This window comes from Leptonychotes weddellii, chromosome 16 (genome assembly GCF_054177405.1).
Source record: "Leptonychotes weddellii isolate Sample4059 chromosome 16, ASM5417740v2, whole genome shotgun sequence".
In the NCBI taxonomy this organism is placed as follows: Eukaryota; Metazoa; Chordata; class Mammalia; order Carnivora; family Phocidae; genus Leptonychotes; species Leptonychotes weddellii.
This window is the reverse complement of record NC_138384.1, coordinates 16,654,222-16,671,776: the sequence shown is the minus strand read 5'-3', so window position 1 is coordinate 16,671,776 and position 17,555 is coordinate 16,654,222. Positions and strand designations below refer to the sequence as shown.

General features: G+C 53.4%; 1 protein-coding gene across 2 annotated transcripts in view; it reads left to right on the top strand.

Moving 5' to 3' along the window:
* The window catches only part of PSKH1 (protein serine kinase H1), a 40,564-nt gene that overhangs the window by 6,654 nt on the left and 16,355 nt on the right, over window positions 1–17,555 (top strand). Inside the window, exons 2-3 of one of the 2 annotated variants that reach the window (XM_081807437.1) lie at window positions 4,203–5,229; window positions 9,689–14,055. In XM_081807437.1, the coding sequence (XP_081663563.1) occupies window positions 4,273–5,229; window positions 9,689–9,847 (1,116 nt within the window). In that variant the 5' untranslated portion in view covers window positions 4,203–4,272 and the 3' untranslated portion in view covers window positions 9,848–14,055. Of the gene's footprint in view, window positions 1–4,202; window positions 5,230–9,688; window positions 14,056–17,555 lie in introns of those variants that run through there. The other variant, XM_081807436.1, reaches the window with a different exon arrangement.

Below are 17,555 nucleotides of genomic sequence, written 5' to 3'. Positions count from 1 at the left end.
TTTTAAACACAATTCCTAAGCTACTGTGTAGGATCTGCTGGGCATTTGGGTGAGAACTGCAGCAAATATGGAAGAGCCTTGTGTTGGTGGAGGAATCATTCCTCCTCATGTGAGGAAAGATACGTTATTCTGCTGAGAGTCATATTGACATACTGATTAAAATCTGAGCCCTTGGGGCGCCTGGGTGGCTCAGTTATTAAGCGTCTGCCTTCGGCTCAGGTCATGATCCCAGGGTCCTGGGATCGAGCCCAGCGTCGGGCTCCCTGCTCAGCGGGAAGCCTGCTTCTCCCTCTCCCACTCCTCCTGCTTGTGTTGCCTCTCTCTCTGTGTCTCTCTCTGTCAAATAAATAAATAAAATCTTTAAAAAAAAAAAAAAATCTGAGCCCTTAATCTGTGGTCTCCGGATTCCTCCTTTTTATCTACTCGAGGTCTTGGGTATGTTTCAGTGATGAGCTTGTTCCTTGAAAGAGTTAGCCACATTGGTCAGTATCACTACCTTAGAATCAGGCCCTCGACTCGCTGGAATCTGGTGGACTCTATGGGTTCTTTGTGACCTCCAAGTTGCCATAGCAAAACCTGCCTGGGTCTCCCTCTGCTGCCTTTGATGGGATCATTTGCTGGCTTCTCCAGTGGCTGGGGGTGGGGGTTTTAGGTGTTGCCCTCTTCGCCCCAAGCACCACCCTTGGTCAGCCGTGGAATCTCTGTCACTGACTCTTTTCAATGTCAGATTTGACTTTAATGTCATCTGGATGTTGCACGTGCTCTGCAACACACCCAAAAATGATCTCTTCCCACTTGGCTTCCCGAATCTGTCCCTCCTGCTACACGGCTGACCCTTCTGCTCAGGAGCCCAAGCAAGGGACTAGAGTGCCACCCTCTCTCCTTCCTTTCACTCTTTATGTCTCGCTTTCAGTCCTTGTCTGTTTTCCTGATGACATCTCTCCATTCCACCCTGCTGTCTGGGCCACCACCCTCCTCATCGGCCCTTTAAACCTACTTTGACCTTCCTCCAGTTCTGCCTCACACTTCTTTCTAAGTACAGATTGATTGCCTCTTTGTCAACCCTTTGGTAGCTCCAGTCACCTCCCTGGAAGGTCCTCATTCCTCACCCTAACCTGTTCCTGCTGCTTCCAGAACTTCAACCTACCCTGCCCCTAGTCCTGTCTTCATACCACCAGACTGCCTGTTCCCAGGCCCAGGGTTTCACCATAGACCTCTGAATCTTTGAGTGTGTTTTGCTCTCTGCCTGAAACACCATTCCCACCTTTCCTCACCTGACTCATTCTTACTTTAAATTCAGTGTGGGGGTCACCTCCAGGAAGCTTTCCCTAACCCCTGTGTTATTCTACATGTATCTATTGTTTCTCAAGCCTAACACCATTCTATATTGAAATGATCTGTTTTTATGGTTTTTTCTTAATTTACACTGTGACTTTGGTGACCGTGTTTTACTTATGTGTCTGTGTGTGTGTGTTAAAGTATAATTTACATTGGACCATGTCTTATTCATTCCCCTATCCCTAGCACCTAGTAGATATTTTGTGAGATAAACTAAAATATTTATGGAACTCTGCCCCCAGTTCCTGGCACAGGGTTCCTGAAACCCTTGTAATGTCCTAAGTGCTAAGAACACCAGGAGCATCTCTTGTTCTGATATTTGGCCTTTGACCCCAGTTCCTGATACAGGCTCCTGAAACCCTTGCAATTTCTTGGGTGATAGGAGTGTCTTTTGTTCTAATAAGGTGAATCTGAGTGGGCTCCCAGGTGACTCCTAGATGGGAACTGGTCACCAGAAAGACTAAAGCTGTGATTAGAAGCTTGGAATTTTCAGCCCTGCCTCCCATTCTATTGAGAAGGGATTAGGGTCGAAAATGGAGTTAATGATGGATCATGCCTGTGTGATGAAGTCTCCATAAAATCCCAATAGTAGGGTGTTCTGGGAGCATCTGGGTTGGTGAACACATGGAAGTGCTGGGAGAGTGGGGCACCCAGAGAGGGCATGGGAGCTCCGCGCCCCTTCCCACATGCCTGGCCCACCCTGTGCGTCTCTTCCATCTGGATGTTCACCTATATCTTTTAATAAACTGGTAAATGTAAGTAAGTGTTTCCCTGAGTTCTGGGAGTCTCTCTAGCAAATTAATTGAGCTCAAGGAGGGGGCTTTTGGGACGCCGATCTATGGCCAGTTGGTCAGAAGCACAGGTGATAACCCAGGCTTGTGACCTGTGCTGAAGTGTGTATGAGGGAGGGAGCAGTCTTAGGGGACTGAGCCCTTAACCTGTGGTATCTGACGAGATCTTTGGGTAGACAGTGTCAGAACTGAGTTAAATTGTAGGACATCGGCTGGCGTTACAGAATTGCTTGATGTGGGGACTCCCCACACATGTGACCAGAGGTGTCAGAAGTGAAGTGTTCTAGAGGCGCCTGGCTGGCTTCAGTCAGTGGAGCGTGTGACTCTTGATCTTGGGGTTGTGAGTTTGAGCCCTGTGCTGGGTATAGAGATTACTTTAAAAAAATAAAATCTTTTTTTTTTTTTTAAAGATTTTATTTATTTATTTATTTGAGCGAATGAGAGAGAGCACATGAGAGGGTGGAGGGTCAGAGGGAGAAGCAGATTCCCTGCCGAGCAGGGAGCCCGATGCGGGACTCGATCCAGGGACTCCAGGATCATGACCTGAGCCGAAGGCAGTTGCTTAACCAACTGAGCCACCCAGGTGCCCCCAAAAATAAAATCTTTAAAAAAAAAAAAGTGAAGTGCTCTCTGTGAAGGTAAAGGAGAGACGTAGAGTGAAGAAATACACAGTATGGAAGAACTTTATCTCCTTACACAGGAAGGAAAAAAGCTGTTTTTTTCCCTTTACAATGTTTAATAAATGTTTGATCTGAATTGATAATTTTACCTCTAATTCTGTATGTCATAATCAATAGAAAATTCTCAGCTCTCTCCTTTCACCAACGGGCCTCTCAGAAAGACTTAGAGAAGGACAGCCAGGGTAGAAGTGACTTCTGGAAAGCAGTACTTCGGCACTTCACCTTATGAAGGCCGCAGCAGCTATAGGGTTTTAATAGTTGGAACATCTCTGGGAAGCAAATGGAAAAGTTCTTGGATCCTTATTCCAAGGAAGCAGAGTACCCTGATCCACAGGCTGAATCACATCAAGATGAAACTGTTAGTGTCCTTTCGGAGCTCAAGGTCCCCTTTGTCTCTTGAATGCCCAGGCTAGTTTGGTAGCTGCCTGTTAGCAGTGTACTAAGGTTTGTGGTCCTAAGTTTACTGGAGTTGATTTAGCCTGACCTGGGATTGTGTGGCATTTAGGCCATCCGTGTGGTGAACTGGGAAGTAGAAGGCCCTGGAACAGGGTGTTGAACTGCCAGATGAAGATGGTGCATGAGCAAAGTAACGGGAACCGTCTAGGAAAGAGTAAGGTTAGGGCAGAGAACAGGGCAGGGATGGTAGTGTTGGCAGCAGGTGTAGGAGGCCTAGAGGGCCAGGAAAGATATCCATGAGGGGCACCTTGGAGAAGCGGCTTTCTGGTGGGTGATAGTGTTGGTGAGCAGGCCTCTAACATTCTACACCGCCGTGTCAGAAAAGATGAGTCAGAGTAATAAGAGGAATGATTTTAACATTTAAAAAAAACATTGAACTTCAGCTAGGATAAGGGACCCAGGCAGGGTAGGGAGGAAGGTGGGGGCAGTGACAGCTGAGCCTGGTGCATGTTCCTGCTCCTCGCTTGGGGTTGGAGAGCAGCATGATAATCAGATCCAGGGAGATGTAAGTCAAGACCGTGGAGCTCAAGGATGCCTGGGTGGCTCAGTCGGTTAAGCATCTGCCTTGGGCTCAGGTCATGATCCCGGGGTCCTGGGGTTGAGCCCCCACATCGCATCGCATCAAGGAGCCTGCTTCTCCCTCTGCCTGCAGCTCCCCTTGCTTGTGTACTTGCTCTCTCTCTCTCTCTAACAAATAAATGAATAAAGTCTTTAAAAAACAAAAAAAGACCAGGGAGCTCAGACCCAGCCTTTCATCTGGACCCTTCATCGAGCACTCAGGGGGCAGCGCCATCCTCCCTTCCAGGGAACCATCTTAGAGTCAGGTCTTCAGGCTACATTTATTGCGGGGCAAGGGGGAGGGGATGAGGAGAATGGCTGGTATCCTTTCAGAGGTATCCCTGGCCGTGCTGACTTGCCCTTTCTTCTGTGTGCGTAGGTGTAGACGGGGCACTGCCTGCAGAGCAGGTCCTGCCAACCTCGCTAGAGAGGATGCCCCCGTGTCCGTGATGGGCTGTGGGACAAGCAAGGTCCTTCCGGAGCCGCCAAAGGACGTCCAGCTGGATCTCGTCAAGAAGGTGGAGCCCTTCAGTGGCACTAAGAAGGATGTGTACAAGCACTTCATCACAGAGGTGGACAGTGTTGGTGCTCTCAAAGCCGGGTTCCCAGCAGCCAGTCAGGGTGCAAACCCCTGCCCTGGTGCCCCTGTTAGCAGCCACACAGAACCTCCCTCAGAACCACCACGCAGGGCCAGGGTGGCTAAGTACAGGGCTAAGTTTGACCCACGTGTGACGGCCAAGTACGACATCAAAGCCCTCATTGGCCGAGGCAGCTTCAGCCGAGTGGTCCGTGTGGAGCACCGGGCAACCCGACAGCCCTATGCCATCAAGATGATTGAGACCAAGTACCGGGAAGGGCGGGAGGTATGTGAGTCAGAGCTGCGTGTGCTGCGCCGGGTGCGTCACGCCAACATCATCCAGCTGGTGGAGGTGTTTGAGACGCAGGAGCGCGTGTACATGGTGATGGAGCTGGCCACCGGTGGAGAGCTCTTTGACCGCATCATCGCCAAGGGTTCGTTCACTGAACGTGATGCCACGCGGGTGCTGCAGATGGTGCTGGATGGTGTCCGATACCTGCACGCACTGGGCATCACACATCGAGACCTCAAGCCTGAGAATCTGCTCTACTACCACCCTGGCACTGACTCCAAGATCATCATCACTGACTTCGGCCTGGCCAGTGCCCGCAAGAAGGGCGACGACTGCCTGATGAAGACCACTTGCGGCACACCCGAGTACATTGCACCTGAGGTCCTGGTCCGCAAGCCCTACACCAATTCAGTTGACATGTGGGCACTGGGTGTCATTGCCTACATCCTGCTCAGTGGCACCATGCCCTTTGAGGACGACAACCGCACCAGGCTGTACCGGCAAATCCTCAGGGGCAAGTACAGTTACTCGGGGGAGGTGAGTCTGCCCTGCCCCAGGGATGGTGGGAGGCCCCTGGCAGCGCTTGATCAGGGGGATGTGCTCTGAGGGCCATGTTCATGGGGTCAGGCAGGTAATGTAGAAAATGATGAAGTGAGACTAATAGGGTCTCTTAGTTTGGGTTTCCCCAAAAATGTGCCCTGAGACTTGGGAGCAGATGTAATTGGGATAGGAGTCCAGTAAGCACAGGCGAAGGGTAGGAAAGTGAGGCAGAAAGGAGGAAGCCAATAAAGGCCTGTGAAGGAGTGGACTGCCGCTGTGGGCCGCTGGAACTCCCACTGGGGACCCTGTGAATAATCACATGGAACATGCCTCAGAACTGTACCACTGAGGGACAAGAAGGTGAGTGGGTTTTAATCCACTGACTCCTGTAAGAGTTGAGAATTTCTTTGGGGGGAGGGGCATTAAATCCCTGGCACTTCCGGGCTGTCCTGATGTCAGCCGGTGCTGGAGAAAGTCTTCAGGCAGAGAAGCAGGGAGATGCGGGCACTGGTACCCGGGGAGCTGTCCGCATGCATGGGGCCCCCACAGCTGCAGGTGAGCTCAGAGGTGGGCTGGAGCACATGGGCCAGGGTGGCCGCAGTAGCTGCTCCACGGGGACTGGGACAAGCTAGAGTGACCATGTCCCGTCGAAAGGATCTGCTGCTGGTCCTCTGCCCAGTTTTGCCACACAGCCCAGAGGATTCTCTGCACCCACACATTCCAGTTCTTTTAAGAGAAGCCAGAAAATTTTATCTTAAGATGTTGGAATTCCATTTGTGCCAACAAATACTTACCTGCAGGCCAGATCCAACCAGCAGGCCATCAGTTTGTGTCTTTGGATCCACTGATTGTCCTGATACCTGAAAAAATCTGTTAGGTTTCAGCACTGCTGGGAGCTGAAGGAAGATGCACAAAAAGAAAGACCTGATTGGTCCTCAGGCAGGATGCTGAATGGGCGGGGAGATGAGGCTGACCGTAGGCAACAGCAGGTGCTGTAAGCATAATGGTGGACTTGGGAGGCTGGTGAATAACAGAATGTGTGATGGCTTAACTGGGAGGTAAAGTAAGCTTTGCAGGACAGCAGGATTCTGGTGGGGCAGCGAGGGCCCCTCCCCAAGTGCCCCCTGCAGAATGTGCCCCACAGTGTTCCCCTCAGGCTTGGGCCTGCCTGAACAACCTGCATGGTGGGGAGGAACCAGCCCCCTTCTGAAACCCAGCTTTCCTTCCAGGGATTTTGGACTGGGCCTTCTCTGGCTCCAGCCACCTGGCCCAGAGCAGCATTTCCTGCAGGAGTTACCCCCCAAAGCCTCTTGCCACTTTGTCTTCAGTGCTCAGTGCTTGGGGTCCTGTGCTCCGTCAAACTCCTTATTAGCATCCAGACGTGGTCGTGAGGTCAGTCAAGGACTTCCTGTGAGGACGGGGGCTGGCATTCCTTAGGGGGATCTCCAGGTCACGTGTTAGAGTGGTATGAGGAAGGGAGGGAAGCCTTCATCGTTAGGCCAGCTCTGTGCTGGCCATAGGCCAAGGAGAAACTGGGACTTTGTCTAGCTCTCCCCTAAAGTTTCTCTTGTCCTCTGGGCTCCAAATGGATTCAACAAAACAAATGCTAACTGGCTGGGAAGCCCAGGCTACGACGGCGTAGTCACAGAGGGCACCCCCCTCACGCTCTGGACCAGCTTTTGTCACAGGTCAGAAGACCCAGCCTCCACCTCCCAGAGGTAGTGTTGTGCCAAGGCTCCGCCTGGCCTGCTGTATGCTGGGAGCTCTGTGTGGTGCCAGGCTGTTGGGGCCTGGCTGGCAGAGGGAGTAGCGAGCTCAGCTACAGGAGAGAGGGAGGTTTCCCAAGAGATGCTACCAGAGCGAAGACTCTTTCTGAAAGTCGGTGGGTTTGCCCAAGAGTTCCTGATTCTGGCAATTGTGGATCAAGCAGTTTTATCTAATTGGAGCTTGCAGTCTTGCTAACTGGCTATTGATTATCTGTGGCTTGGAGAATGACAAACGAATAGGGTGAGGAATGGACTCGGGCTTCCTGCTCCTCCCGTAGCCACTAGACTGGATCCTTAGACTCTGTTTCCTGCTCTGCTGGAACACAGTCTGAGGCTCCCAGTGTTATGGGGGGCACTGCCCAGTCTCACCCCCCGCCCCATTTATCTGAAGCTGAAAGCATGAGTTCCCAGTTCCAGAGTCAAATTCCTGGCCAGCCCTGTTGGCATCTGTCCCTTACCAAGAGCGTGGCTGACTCCAACAACAGGTTCTACCACCATCTGCAGAGAGCTATGGTTTGGGGGGGATTTGTCTGGGGTATTTCTTGGGTGAGGAGGCCTCATCATTAGATCATGCTCTCTGAGGTGGTGACCGAGCATCTGTCTTTCTGTTCTACTGACTGCTTACTCTACTGCTTACTACTAGTAGAGTAGCCCATAGACTACTCTACTCTACTGCTTACTCATAAATGCACCTGGGGAAGATGCAGAGACATGAAGGCTTGTTCTCCATCCCCCGTGAAGCTTGAGATTGCCTGGGGAGAAAGGACTAGGAGTAGGAAATGGCCACAGAACAAACCCTTGTTGGCAGCACCTGCCAGTGCAGGCCTCACCTCCAGCCACTGGGTCTGGGCAGTCTGCGACATGAGCTGTGGGGCTCAGGTCAGGTGGCGGGGCTGGTCTCCCTTCCTAGGGCTGGGCCCTGCCCCCACCCTCAGTCCAGCCATCTGTCCCATCTGTCTTCTACTGGGTGATGGTCATTTGCCCTTCTGAAGGCCATCCAAGTGAGAAGGCCCTGCCAGAAAACCTGTCTGAGAGCATGTCATGTTAAAGGGGGACGCTTTGATCTGACTTCTGCAAATGAAGGACCACCCACTTAGAGCTCAGGAAGGTTTGGAGGTGTGCATTGCTCACCTGACAGTAAGTCTCATGGCAGTTAGTGCCTTTCTAGGGGCACTTTTCCTGCCCCCCTGACACGCTCATAGTGGTACCTTATGTATACCAGGCCCCATCCAATGGGCTTGTTTCCCGAGGCCTATGTCTGTGTAGTTCCCTGTCAGGCTCAGTGGTTTCTGTGGACTTGAATAAAGGGCTTTCTACAGGAGGTGGGCCTTGAGAAGGAGGAAGCTCAGAGAAAGGGACATTGCTGACTGTCCTCAGAAGAGGGGCAGTAATGGAGCCCAGGTTGATGAGGCTGGGGCAGGCCTGGCGTTTGCCGTTGGTGTTTGTTGTTCGCTCTGTAGTGCCAGAGGCTCTTTGGAAACAGTACGGTGGGAGCGAGCCCTCTGGGGTCTTGATAGTGATGGGGGAATGCAGCAGAACGTGTTGTGGGAGACTCACAGGATGAAGACCGACGGGGGAGGAGGGCCGCTGTTGTAGTAATCCGAGTCGGGGGTGGAGGAACCTGGCATCCTGGGGGTGTTTGAGGCAGAGCAGAGATTCCTGAGAGTGGGCTGCACATGTTGTTTAGGGAGAGGTATGGGGACAGAGTCGTGCTGCAGCTCTGCAGAAGCTTCAGCTTCCAAGGGCAGAGTGAGAGAGGACTCACGGGACAGACTGCCCTCTGGTCCAGAGGGTGTGTAGGCTCCTGCCTTGACATCCCTAGGTGGGGCCCAGTGGTGGAGGGAAGTACTCCAAGTACTCCAGCCCCACAATCCTGACTCTAGATGCTCCAGCCCATAGCCTGGCCCCGCTCTCTGCCCCATTTCCTACACGCCACAGGCCTGAGATGTTTGCTCCGTTCACTCCCCATACTAAGCTATTGCTCAGGGTTTTCACTCTGCTCCCAGTGTCGGCCTTAGAAATTTGGCCAGCTCTGGACAGAGGGCTAAGGGTTCTATATCCAACATGTTTAATCTCCACAACAGTGCCTCCGGGTGGGTGTAACGCCCCCATTTTACAGATGAGGAAACTGAGGCTCGTGAGGTTAAGTAACCTGTCCATGGTTTCACAGCTAGAGTGTGACAGGCCTTGGGATTTGAATCTAGGCCATCTTGGTGTCAGAATTTTTGCCTCTCCATCCCCACAGTCTGTGTTCCCTGACATACATGCCTTAGCATGTTGCTGGAGTCTTTGCTTCAGCACTTTCTTGGGCTGCTGTCTGTGGACATCTCTCCTCTCAGGCCTGTTAGGTCCTTGAGGACAGCTTGTGTATCAATGCATATGTTCCCAGTACTTTCTCCTGGCTTCTCCTGAGGGAAGCACCCGTGGTTGTTGGTGCTGCCCTGGGAAAGGATGCGGAAGGGGCTGGCTGGCAGGGAGACGGGTGTGGCCCTGCTGGCTGGGAGTGTTCTCTTCTGGGGGCTGGGCTCCAGGAAGAAGTAGAGAGCCTGCTGGAGAGGTGGTTAGTGGTCTGCTGGCCAGACCTGCTTAGGAGCAGCTTTGGAATCTTGGAAGAGGAGGGAGTGCTGGGAAGGAAAAGGCTGTGACAGATGATTTTGAGAAGAGAAATCTTCATTTTCCCTGGTGACCAGAGGTGCCGGAGCGGAGAGGGCCAAGCCAGAGTCGTGTTGGACGTGATGGGGAGACGCTTGTTGGTCAGATGTGAGGAAGGCCTGTGTGAGTGGGAGAGCAGTCAGAAGACACAAGGAGCCACCTTGAGTGAGGGAGCTTCTTGTCATGAGAGATTCTAGGAGGGCTGGAGCAGCTTTTTCTGAAGGAGTGACACCAAAGGTGAGTCATCATCCGTAAGACCCGTACTAGAGGCCTGTCATAGTCCCACTGGCTGGGAGATTCTGTGATTAACTGCCCATGAAATGTGACGTTGTCGGCCTGATGTCATTGCTTTTGTCAAGAGTTCTATTCCCAGAGGACGGACGGATGAGGAGGCTCTTGTGGGATTGGTGGCAGAGTGGTGCCATCAGCAGCTTTGCTGCCTGTCGTGTTGAACAGCCTTTAATCGTTGCTCTCTGCTGGGGCAGTCTCCGAGCTGTGGGCAGGCGCGGGCTACTGCGCCGGGAACGGGTGGGCTTGGACACAGGTTCTCACGGTGTCTTGCTCAGGAGAGTGAGTGCTGCCAGGCAAGGGACAGAATCTGGGTGGTAGAGGAAGGCCACCTGCAGGGCCAGTCTGCCACCACCTGGGGGATCGTGTTGGTGGGAGGTGGCTTTCCAGGGGCGGGCCTCTGGGCTGCAGCCTGACCACCCATCCACTTGGCGCCAAGGGTCGAGCGCTCAGGGGCTGGGAATTGGACCCTCTTGTAGTTCTGATAGCCCTGCTGTAGGATGAGTGCCCAGAGCCAGAGTTGACATTTCCTTCCCCACTTAAAGTGACCCTCACACTTGTCATTCTGCCCTGGGATGTTGAAGGTAAAAGAAGGTGCAGAGGATGTACCGTGCCCTGTTGCTCTCTAGGTGAAGGGGGTCAGCACCTGTGAGGGCGTGGCCAGCAGCCTGGTTCTTGTGCACTGGTAGGGAGCAGCCAGCTGACTAGGGATCAGACCTTGACTCAGAGCCTTGGGGAGGACTTTCCCAGGGATGTGGGAGAGCTGGAGACTGGACATGGCGTGCAGGCTGCAGATGGAATGCAGGGGAGGCAGGTGGCGTGTTTCCAGGCTCGTGCTCGGATTCTGCTGGGTGCCTTGAACTGCCTCACATTCCCCCACCTCTAGTGTAGATGGGGGCTGTGATGGACCATCAGCTCATCACTCTTCTCTTGCTGCCTTCTGCTCCCAGAGTAAGTGGATGGATTCCCATGTCTGTCTCAAAAGCTGATTGATTCTAAATTGATTCAGAATTCTTTCCTGTGACGTATCCCTAAGCCCTTCCTCCTTGCATCTCTGCCGGTGGCTGTTGGGCATCAGGTGCTGGGTGATGGCACTGGCTTGGTGCCAGGATCCCACGAGGACAAGTAGATGCTCCCATACTTGTCCAGGAGGGATCCCTCTGGAAGGGCCATCCCTACTTCACCAAAGCTCCTAGTACCCAGTAGGTATTCAACAGAGAAGTCTCCGTCCTTCACTGTAGGAGCAGACGATGGCAGGCCAGATCCCTGACTGGTCCCTGGGAGGTGGCATGATTTGGTCCACTGGGCATGGGTGGTGGACCCTCACTGGTCACTGAAGGAAGGCAGGGGTGACTTCCTCCTGGTGGGGGCCGGAGGCAGGCTCTGCGTGGAGAAGGGCAGCATCCCTCTCCTGTGCCACCTCTGCTCTGCCACTCAGCTCCCTGGAGCCCTGTTCTCTAGGCTTCCTTCTGCCACTGCTGCCCTGGTTACCCAGTCCCCAGAGCGCAGTACTCTTCTGATGTGGCAGAAACAGATGCCCATGTCCCCACATGGCCGTACTCAGCCATTCCTACCAAAAAGCCTTGCCCTGACCATCTCCAGTTTCTCATTAACCCAGGGTCGGAGCCTCTTTCATCACTGCTGTCTCCCACCTCCGGCCGTGCCGAGGCCTCTCCAGCAAAGGGCTGGATCATGGGTTGTGTTCACAGCAGTGCCTGGTGTGCTCACCGTGCCCTCCCTCTCCTGCTCTTCTCATTGTCTCCCCCTGGGTAGCTCTGCCCACTCACATGCCCTGTCACTTCTAGGCTCTCGAGTTCCTGTGGGAGCTGCCATGGCTGTTATCTCTCCCACGGTCTGACCTCATTAAATCCGCTGACGGCCTCCCACACTCCTCCCCTCCTGCCCCCACTGAGGTGGAAACGTACTCGCAGGTGGATGGGATGGTTAAGGGGGACCTGATCTGACCAGTCCCCACCGGCCCTGCCTCCCCAGACTCTCCTTCCTCGGTCAGTTCTCCCATTGCACACGGTCCCCCTTCTTGAGCATGCCTGCCTGGCCTGTCTGTCTCCCGGTGCAGGTGTGGTGCCCAGACCTGAGCTTTGCTCCAGTGTGGCCTGGCCGGCTTGTTGCAGAAGTCTCCTTCATCTCTTCACTCATCCTACCATCCCATATTGACCCAGTAGCTGCCCTGCGCCCAGTCCTGTGTAGCCAGGGTTCAGGGACACAGGTGTCCGTGGGGATGACGTGCTAATTATAGCCACCAGGGCTCCAGACTGCCTCAGAAGTTAGAATGGGAGAAAGTTTTTTGGTTGTTGGGGTTTTTTTTTTAAGAGCTAGGTTGGCCTCAGCAGAATCTGTGAGTAGAGATAAAAGAGGCCACTCTGCAGTGGGCTCTGAAATCCAGAGCCACCCAGGGCTGGTCCAAGACAGTGTTGCCAACATCCCCCTGATTCCAAAGCGAGCACATGGCATCCTTCCTGACTCTTGAGTTGTGCCCTGTCTCCCTCCTGTCCCTGTCCTTCACTTTGTGGACTCTGGGCAGGGACAGGTGGGGGCGCAGGAGTTCATTTTATTACTCATCTCAAGTTTCAGAACACAGCTTTACTAACCTTTAAGTTGTCACGCCTTTTCTTGTTTTATTTTTATCTTCCTTCTCTGCCTCTTTTAAAAACTCTATTATCTTCCTTCTTTTTCTCCCCTCAGGCTGTCTCCCCTTAGGTCCTCTTTCTTGCCGCTCGGCCCCTACCCATCCCCTGCCAGGGTGATGGATTCTGTCTGGTCTGAAAGCCCAGGCACCAGGATGGTGAGTGTCTTGACCAGAGGAGGGGTTTGCTGGCTCCACTACCACACGGTGTCCAGCTCTGCTGAATTTTTTAAAACCCTTTGCCTCGTGGGCCACACTAGAGTGTGCTGTTCTTATCATACTGACAGTTCTGCTCTCCTGAGTAAACCCCAAGCTCCATTTCCCAGAAGCATGCTCTTTTCTCTGCTCTCATTCAGGCCCACGTAAGTATAGGAAGGAGGCCATTGAGGGTGGGAATGCTGGGTCTGAAAATACATCTTGAGACAAAGCTGAGGGAAGACTGAGTCATGGGAGCAAAGCCCAGGCTACTTTCCTCCCTTCCTTCCCCTAGCAACTCTTTGGTGGGGCTAACTTCTCTGCCAGAGAACCTTCCCCAGAGTCTTCATGGGCTAGAAAAGAACCCATAGAGGTCAAGAGGTCCAGGCCACTTAAATGTTAAATGCTATGCTTTTGTTCCTTGTGCGCAGCCAAGTGAGGAAGAAAGGTAGGAAACCATCTTCTTAGAATCAAGGACTTTGGCAACTGGAAGACGCTTAGAATCCATTGTATTTGGCTCTTTCATATTAAAAGTGAGGAGGCTTGGAACGCCTGGGTGGCTCAGTCAGTTAAGCAGCTGCCTTTGGCCCGGGTCATGATCCCAGGGTCCTGGGATCGAGTCCCACATCAGGCTCCTTGCTCAGCAGGGAGCCTGCTTCTCCCTCTCTCTGTCAAATAAATAAAATCTTTTAAAAAAATAAAAGTGAGGAGGCTTGTCTTCTCTAAGGTTACACAGAGAAGATAGACCTAGAATGCAAGTCTCTGGGCTTGCAGCCTGATGCTTTAATTTGTCACCCAGATGTCATCCAGAAGAAAAACCGGGCCTTTCTCCTCACTTGAGAATGGCCAGGCCTGCCTGCCAGAGGGAGTCTAGGGCAAGTCCTATGAGCTGGGTTTGCTGCTGGAAAGAAGCAGCTTCCTCCTCTCTCGGCAGCCTAGGCCAGAGAGCTGGCTCCATCCTTTGTTCCCTTAGCCCCTGGGCTCAAGGCAAGACTTCTGGTAGAGACTCGGGCAGTATTCCGCAGTATTCCGGCAGAATGCTTCCTCATTCTGTCTGGAATGAGGAAGGTGAAGTTGGTAAGGAAGTGCTCTGGGAGAGTTCCCAACCCTCTTTCGGCTTCTTCTCTGCTGTTATAACATCCAGAGTAGGTACCCTAGGGGCGCCTGGCTGGCTCAGTCAGTAGAACACAAAACTCTTGATCTCAGTGTCATGAGTTCAAGCCCCATGTTGGGCCCCACATTGGGCCTAGAGCTTAGTTTAAAAAAAAAAAAAAAAGGTACCCTAACTACAAAGGGATAAGGATTCTGGGGGCTACAGCCTAGGGTAAATGAGAGCCAGCTTGATGGTCAGGAAGTGATGTCCCTCCTCCCACAGCCTCTCCTTGTCCTCTCAGGATGGGGCCCAGCCCTTCACCCACACAGCTCAGAAGAGGCTCATGGAAAGGAGGGTGTAGGCTCTCACCTTGGGTATTGAAGTTGCCCTGTGATCCCACAGCAGAGGGAAACCTGAGTCTGGAGGCAAGGCAGACAGACATTTAACATTCCCTTCCATGCCCTGTGCTCTGGGTCAGCCTGGAAACAGGTAGAAGCCTCTGGGAGACTGGTCAGGTGATACCTGGAGCCTGTCCCTTCTGTCAGCCACCTGAGCCTCACATGTATCCCTGACTTGGCTCCAAGTTTACTGAGGTGAGAGTTCTGTTCTTTACCCAGAGCCAGAAGCTAGAGCTGTGGAAACTGAAAGACATGACTCTTTATCATTATTCTTTTTCTCATGCCCAGAATGCTACCCAGCCAGGCAGTCATAGGCTGACAGACATACTCATGGGGCTCCAGAGGCCCAAGCATGTTGGGTTGGTCTGCAGGTGTTGAATACTTTCTAAGGAGGTACTAAATTGGATTTGGCCAGAAGCATGGCCCTGGGTGAGTGTGGAAAGCCTTGCATTTCCGTGCTGAGTGCTGTTCGAGGACTTGGCAGGGCTCCCAGGGGCCACCGTTCTGATGAGCATTCTGAGCCCCTGTCTCGCTGTCAGTGGGCTGGGTTGAGGACCACTTTCCTGTGTTTGGCTCGCCTGCCTTCCTGCTGCTAGTTCCTCAGTGTGTGGGGGTTAGGCTGGGTGCCATTGGCACGGCCTGATTCTCAGGTCAGGATGGCTCAAGTCACATTGGCTTGGGGGTCCCACCTGGCCCAGCTGTCCACAGCTCTTCAAAGACGAGGAGAGCGCAGGGCTGGCCCTCAGACAAATGAGTTCGTCAGCATTCTGCACACAGCTGTGTGTACACAGTAATTGGAGAGGCAGACGTCTTGGGGAGCAGGAGGTGCAGATCAGTCTGGCTCACTTTGTCACTAACGGGCTGGCCGCTCGGTGAGCAGCAGGGGTCGATGCCTGGTGTGAGCCTGTGCCACTCTGGAGATGGAAGTGCTTAAGCTCCCAGGATAGGTCTGGTGAGAGGCCCACCGAAGACCGCACTGGACTAGTCTGGAGCTGCAGGGGGCCTTCGTTTGACTGGGTGTGGATGTGAAGTGGGGGTGCCTCCGATCCATCCATTCTTAGGTTCCTGGCTTGTAAGTCTAGCTTCGCCATTCTTTATTCTGTTGTCGGCAGAGGAGTTGCCCCTCTTCTGTCTTGGCTGGATCAAGGGGCAGGGGCAGAACCCATGTGCCAGCTCTGTTTGGCTCCCCTGGGCTGCCCGTTCTGTCTTTGGGCTGGCGCACCAAGAGGCCGGACTCAGCTGCACTGTGTTACCCAGTGATTTCCCTTTTTCCTGGAGACCAGAAGAGCTCGTAGGGCAGCACAGGTATTCCCATGACCCAGCCTGCTCAGCTTTCAGGTTTTGCTCTGTCCATCTGCCCCATTATGCCTGCCTCTTTCCATCTCTTTTAAGTGAGTGACAGGGGCTACAGTGAGTGTCTGTGGTTTATCCGGGCTGGCCTCTCGTGTTCAGGTGGCAGCAGCAAGCCATGAGGCTTTCTTGAACTCTGAGCCAAAACCCGCTGTGGCAACTGTCTAGTCCAGTCACGCTGTATGTCAGCCTCAGTATCGGAGCCCCGGGCTGTGCAGGCCTGCAGGGAAACTTGGACCAGGCTGTGTATGGAGCCCTCTGCCCGTCTGTGCCCCCTCACTGCTCTCAGCAAGGTATTCATGGCTTCCCTGGCTGCGTGTCCTGAGGCCCTGACTGCCCTCCTCCTGAGGACCATTATCTCCCCAGGAGTCACTGGGAGCAGGCCCACTGGTGACGAGGACCCTGTCAGGTGGCTGTTCAGGAGTGTGGTCTGACATTTTCTACCAGTTCAGTTTAGTGGAAGTTGAGATTTGCCTTCCGAAAAGCAGGTTAGGGTAGCATCCGCAAGTAGCCCCACCCCTTCTTCAGAACTCCAGAAGAGTGTTCTCCTTGGTGCCCCCTCCACCCCCTGTATATAAGTGGGGAAGGGCATTGGGGAAGAATTGGAGGTCAGGGAAGCTGAACTGGGGGTGGGGGGCATCTGGGTGGCTTAGTCAGTTGAGCGTCTGCCTTCAGCTCAGGTTATGATCCCAGGGTCCTGGGATCGAGCCCCGCATCGGGCTCCCTGCTCAGGGGAGAGCCTGCCTCTTTCTCTGCCTCTGCTGCTCCCCCTGCTTATGCTTGGTCTCTCTCTCTCTCTGTCAAATAAATGAATAAATCTTAAAAAAAAAAAAAAGCGAACTGGGGGGTAGCAGTAGTCAGTGTGAAATGTATCTGCTGAAGGGGTGTGCAGCTGCCCCGAATGTGAGCTCTGAGATACTCCTGAATCCCCCTGGAGAGTGAGTTCAGGGGTCCCCCAAGGAGAAGGGAACCTTTAGGTGGAACAGGCAGACCTCATTTGGCAGGAAGGAGGGTGATGGTGCCCGTGACATCCCAGCCAAACCTTCTGCAGCAGGCTCAACAAAGGTCCTAGCCGCCCCCGCTTTGGGAATATCCGAGCACGTGCCACAGGGCCCCCAGAAGACAGGGACTCAGAACGGCACTGTGTCTGCCCTCCTCCAGCAGAGGGGCTCGAGGGCCTCTGTATGCCTGGCAGCGGGCACGGGGGCTCATCCAGCTTAGCATGGTCTAATGGGAACGAACAATCAACTTGCAATCACTGGAATAATTGCTTAGCTCTGGGGGCTAAGAGAAAGCCTGAGTAAGTGTCCTTTACCCTGAGAACCTAAGGACTCTGCCAGGTGAATGTCTGTACAAGCTGTCCAGACTGAGGCCTGGGACAGACAGCTGCTTGGCGTGTGGCTGAGATGCAGCAGCCACGGGGGCGTGCAGCAGAGCAGGCTTGGTGCAGTGTCCCCCTGAGGACAGAAGGTACCAAAAGGAGGCTGGTGCAGAGCACTGCCAGCCCTGCTCCCCCCCCCGCCTCGTGTGGTTCCAAGAGGTCATGAAGACTGGAAGGAAGGTCACCTGGTCCCTCCTGTCCCCCAAGAGCTCCCCTGCCCTCTCAGCAGATAGAGAAATCTAGTTGCCTTGAATTATTTCCTTTTCTCCCCATGGCCGAGAGGCGGAGGCTGATGTGGGCAATGCATTCGTCGTCCATCTCCACTTTGTCATTTGGACAGAGGATGGGTCCTCTCTTTAAAGACTAGGAAGTTCCCTGCTACGTAGCCTGGTATGGCCATCCTGGGTTGGGACCTTAAGTCTGGCTCAGGATATGGTAGAAAGTTTGGGTCATCCTCTTTACATCCCCCTGAGTTATAGTGATCCTGGGGTAGCTGGCGGGTCTTGATAAGGGCCACCTTCCGGAGCCAGGCTTTGAGTCCAGGGCACTTAGGAGT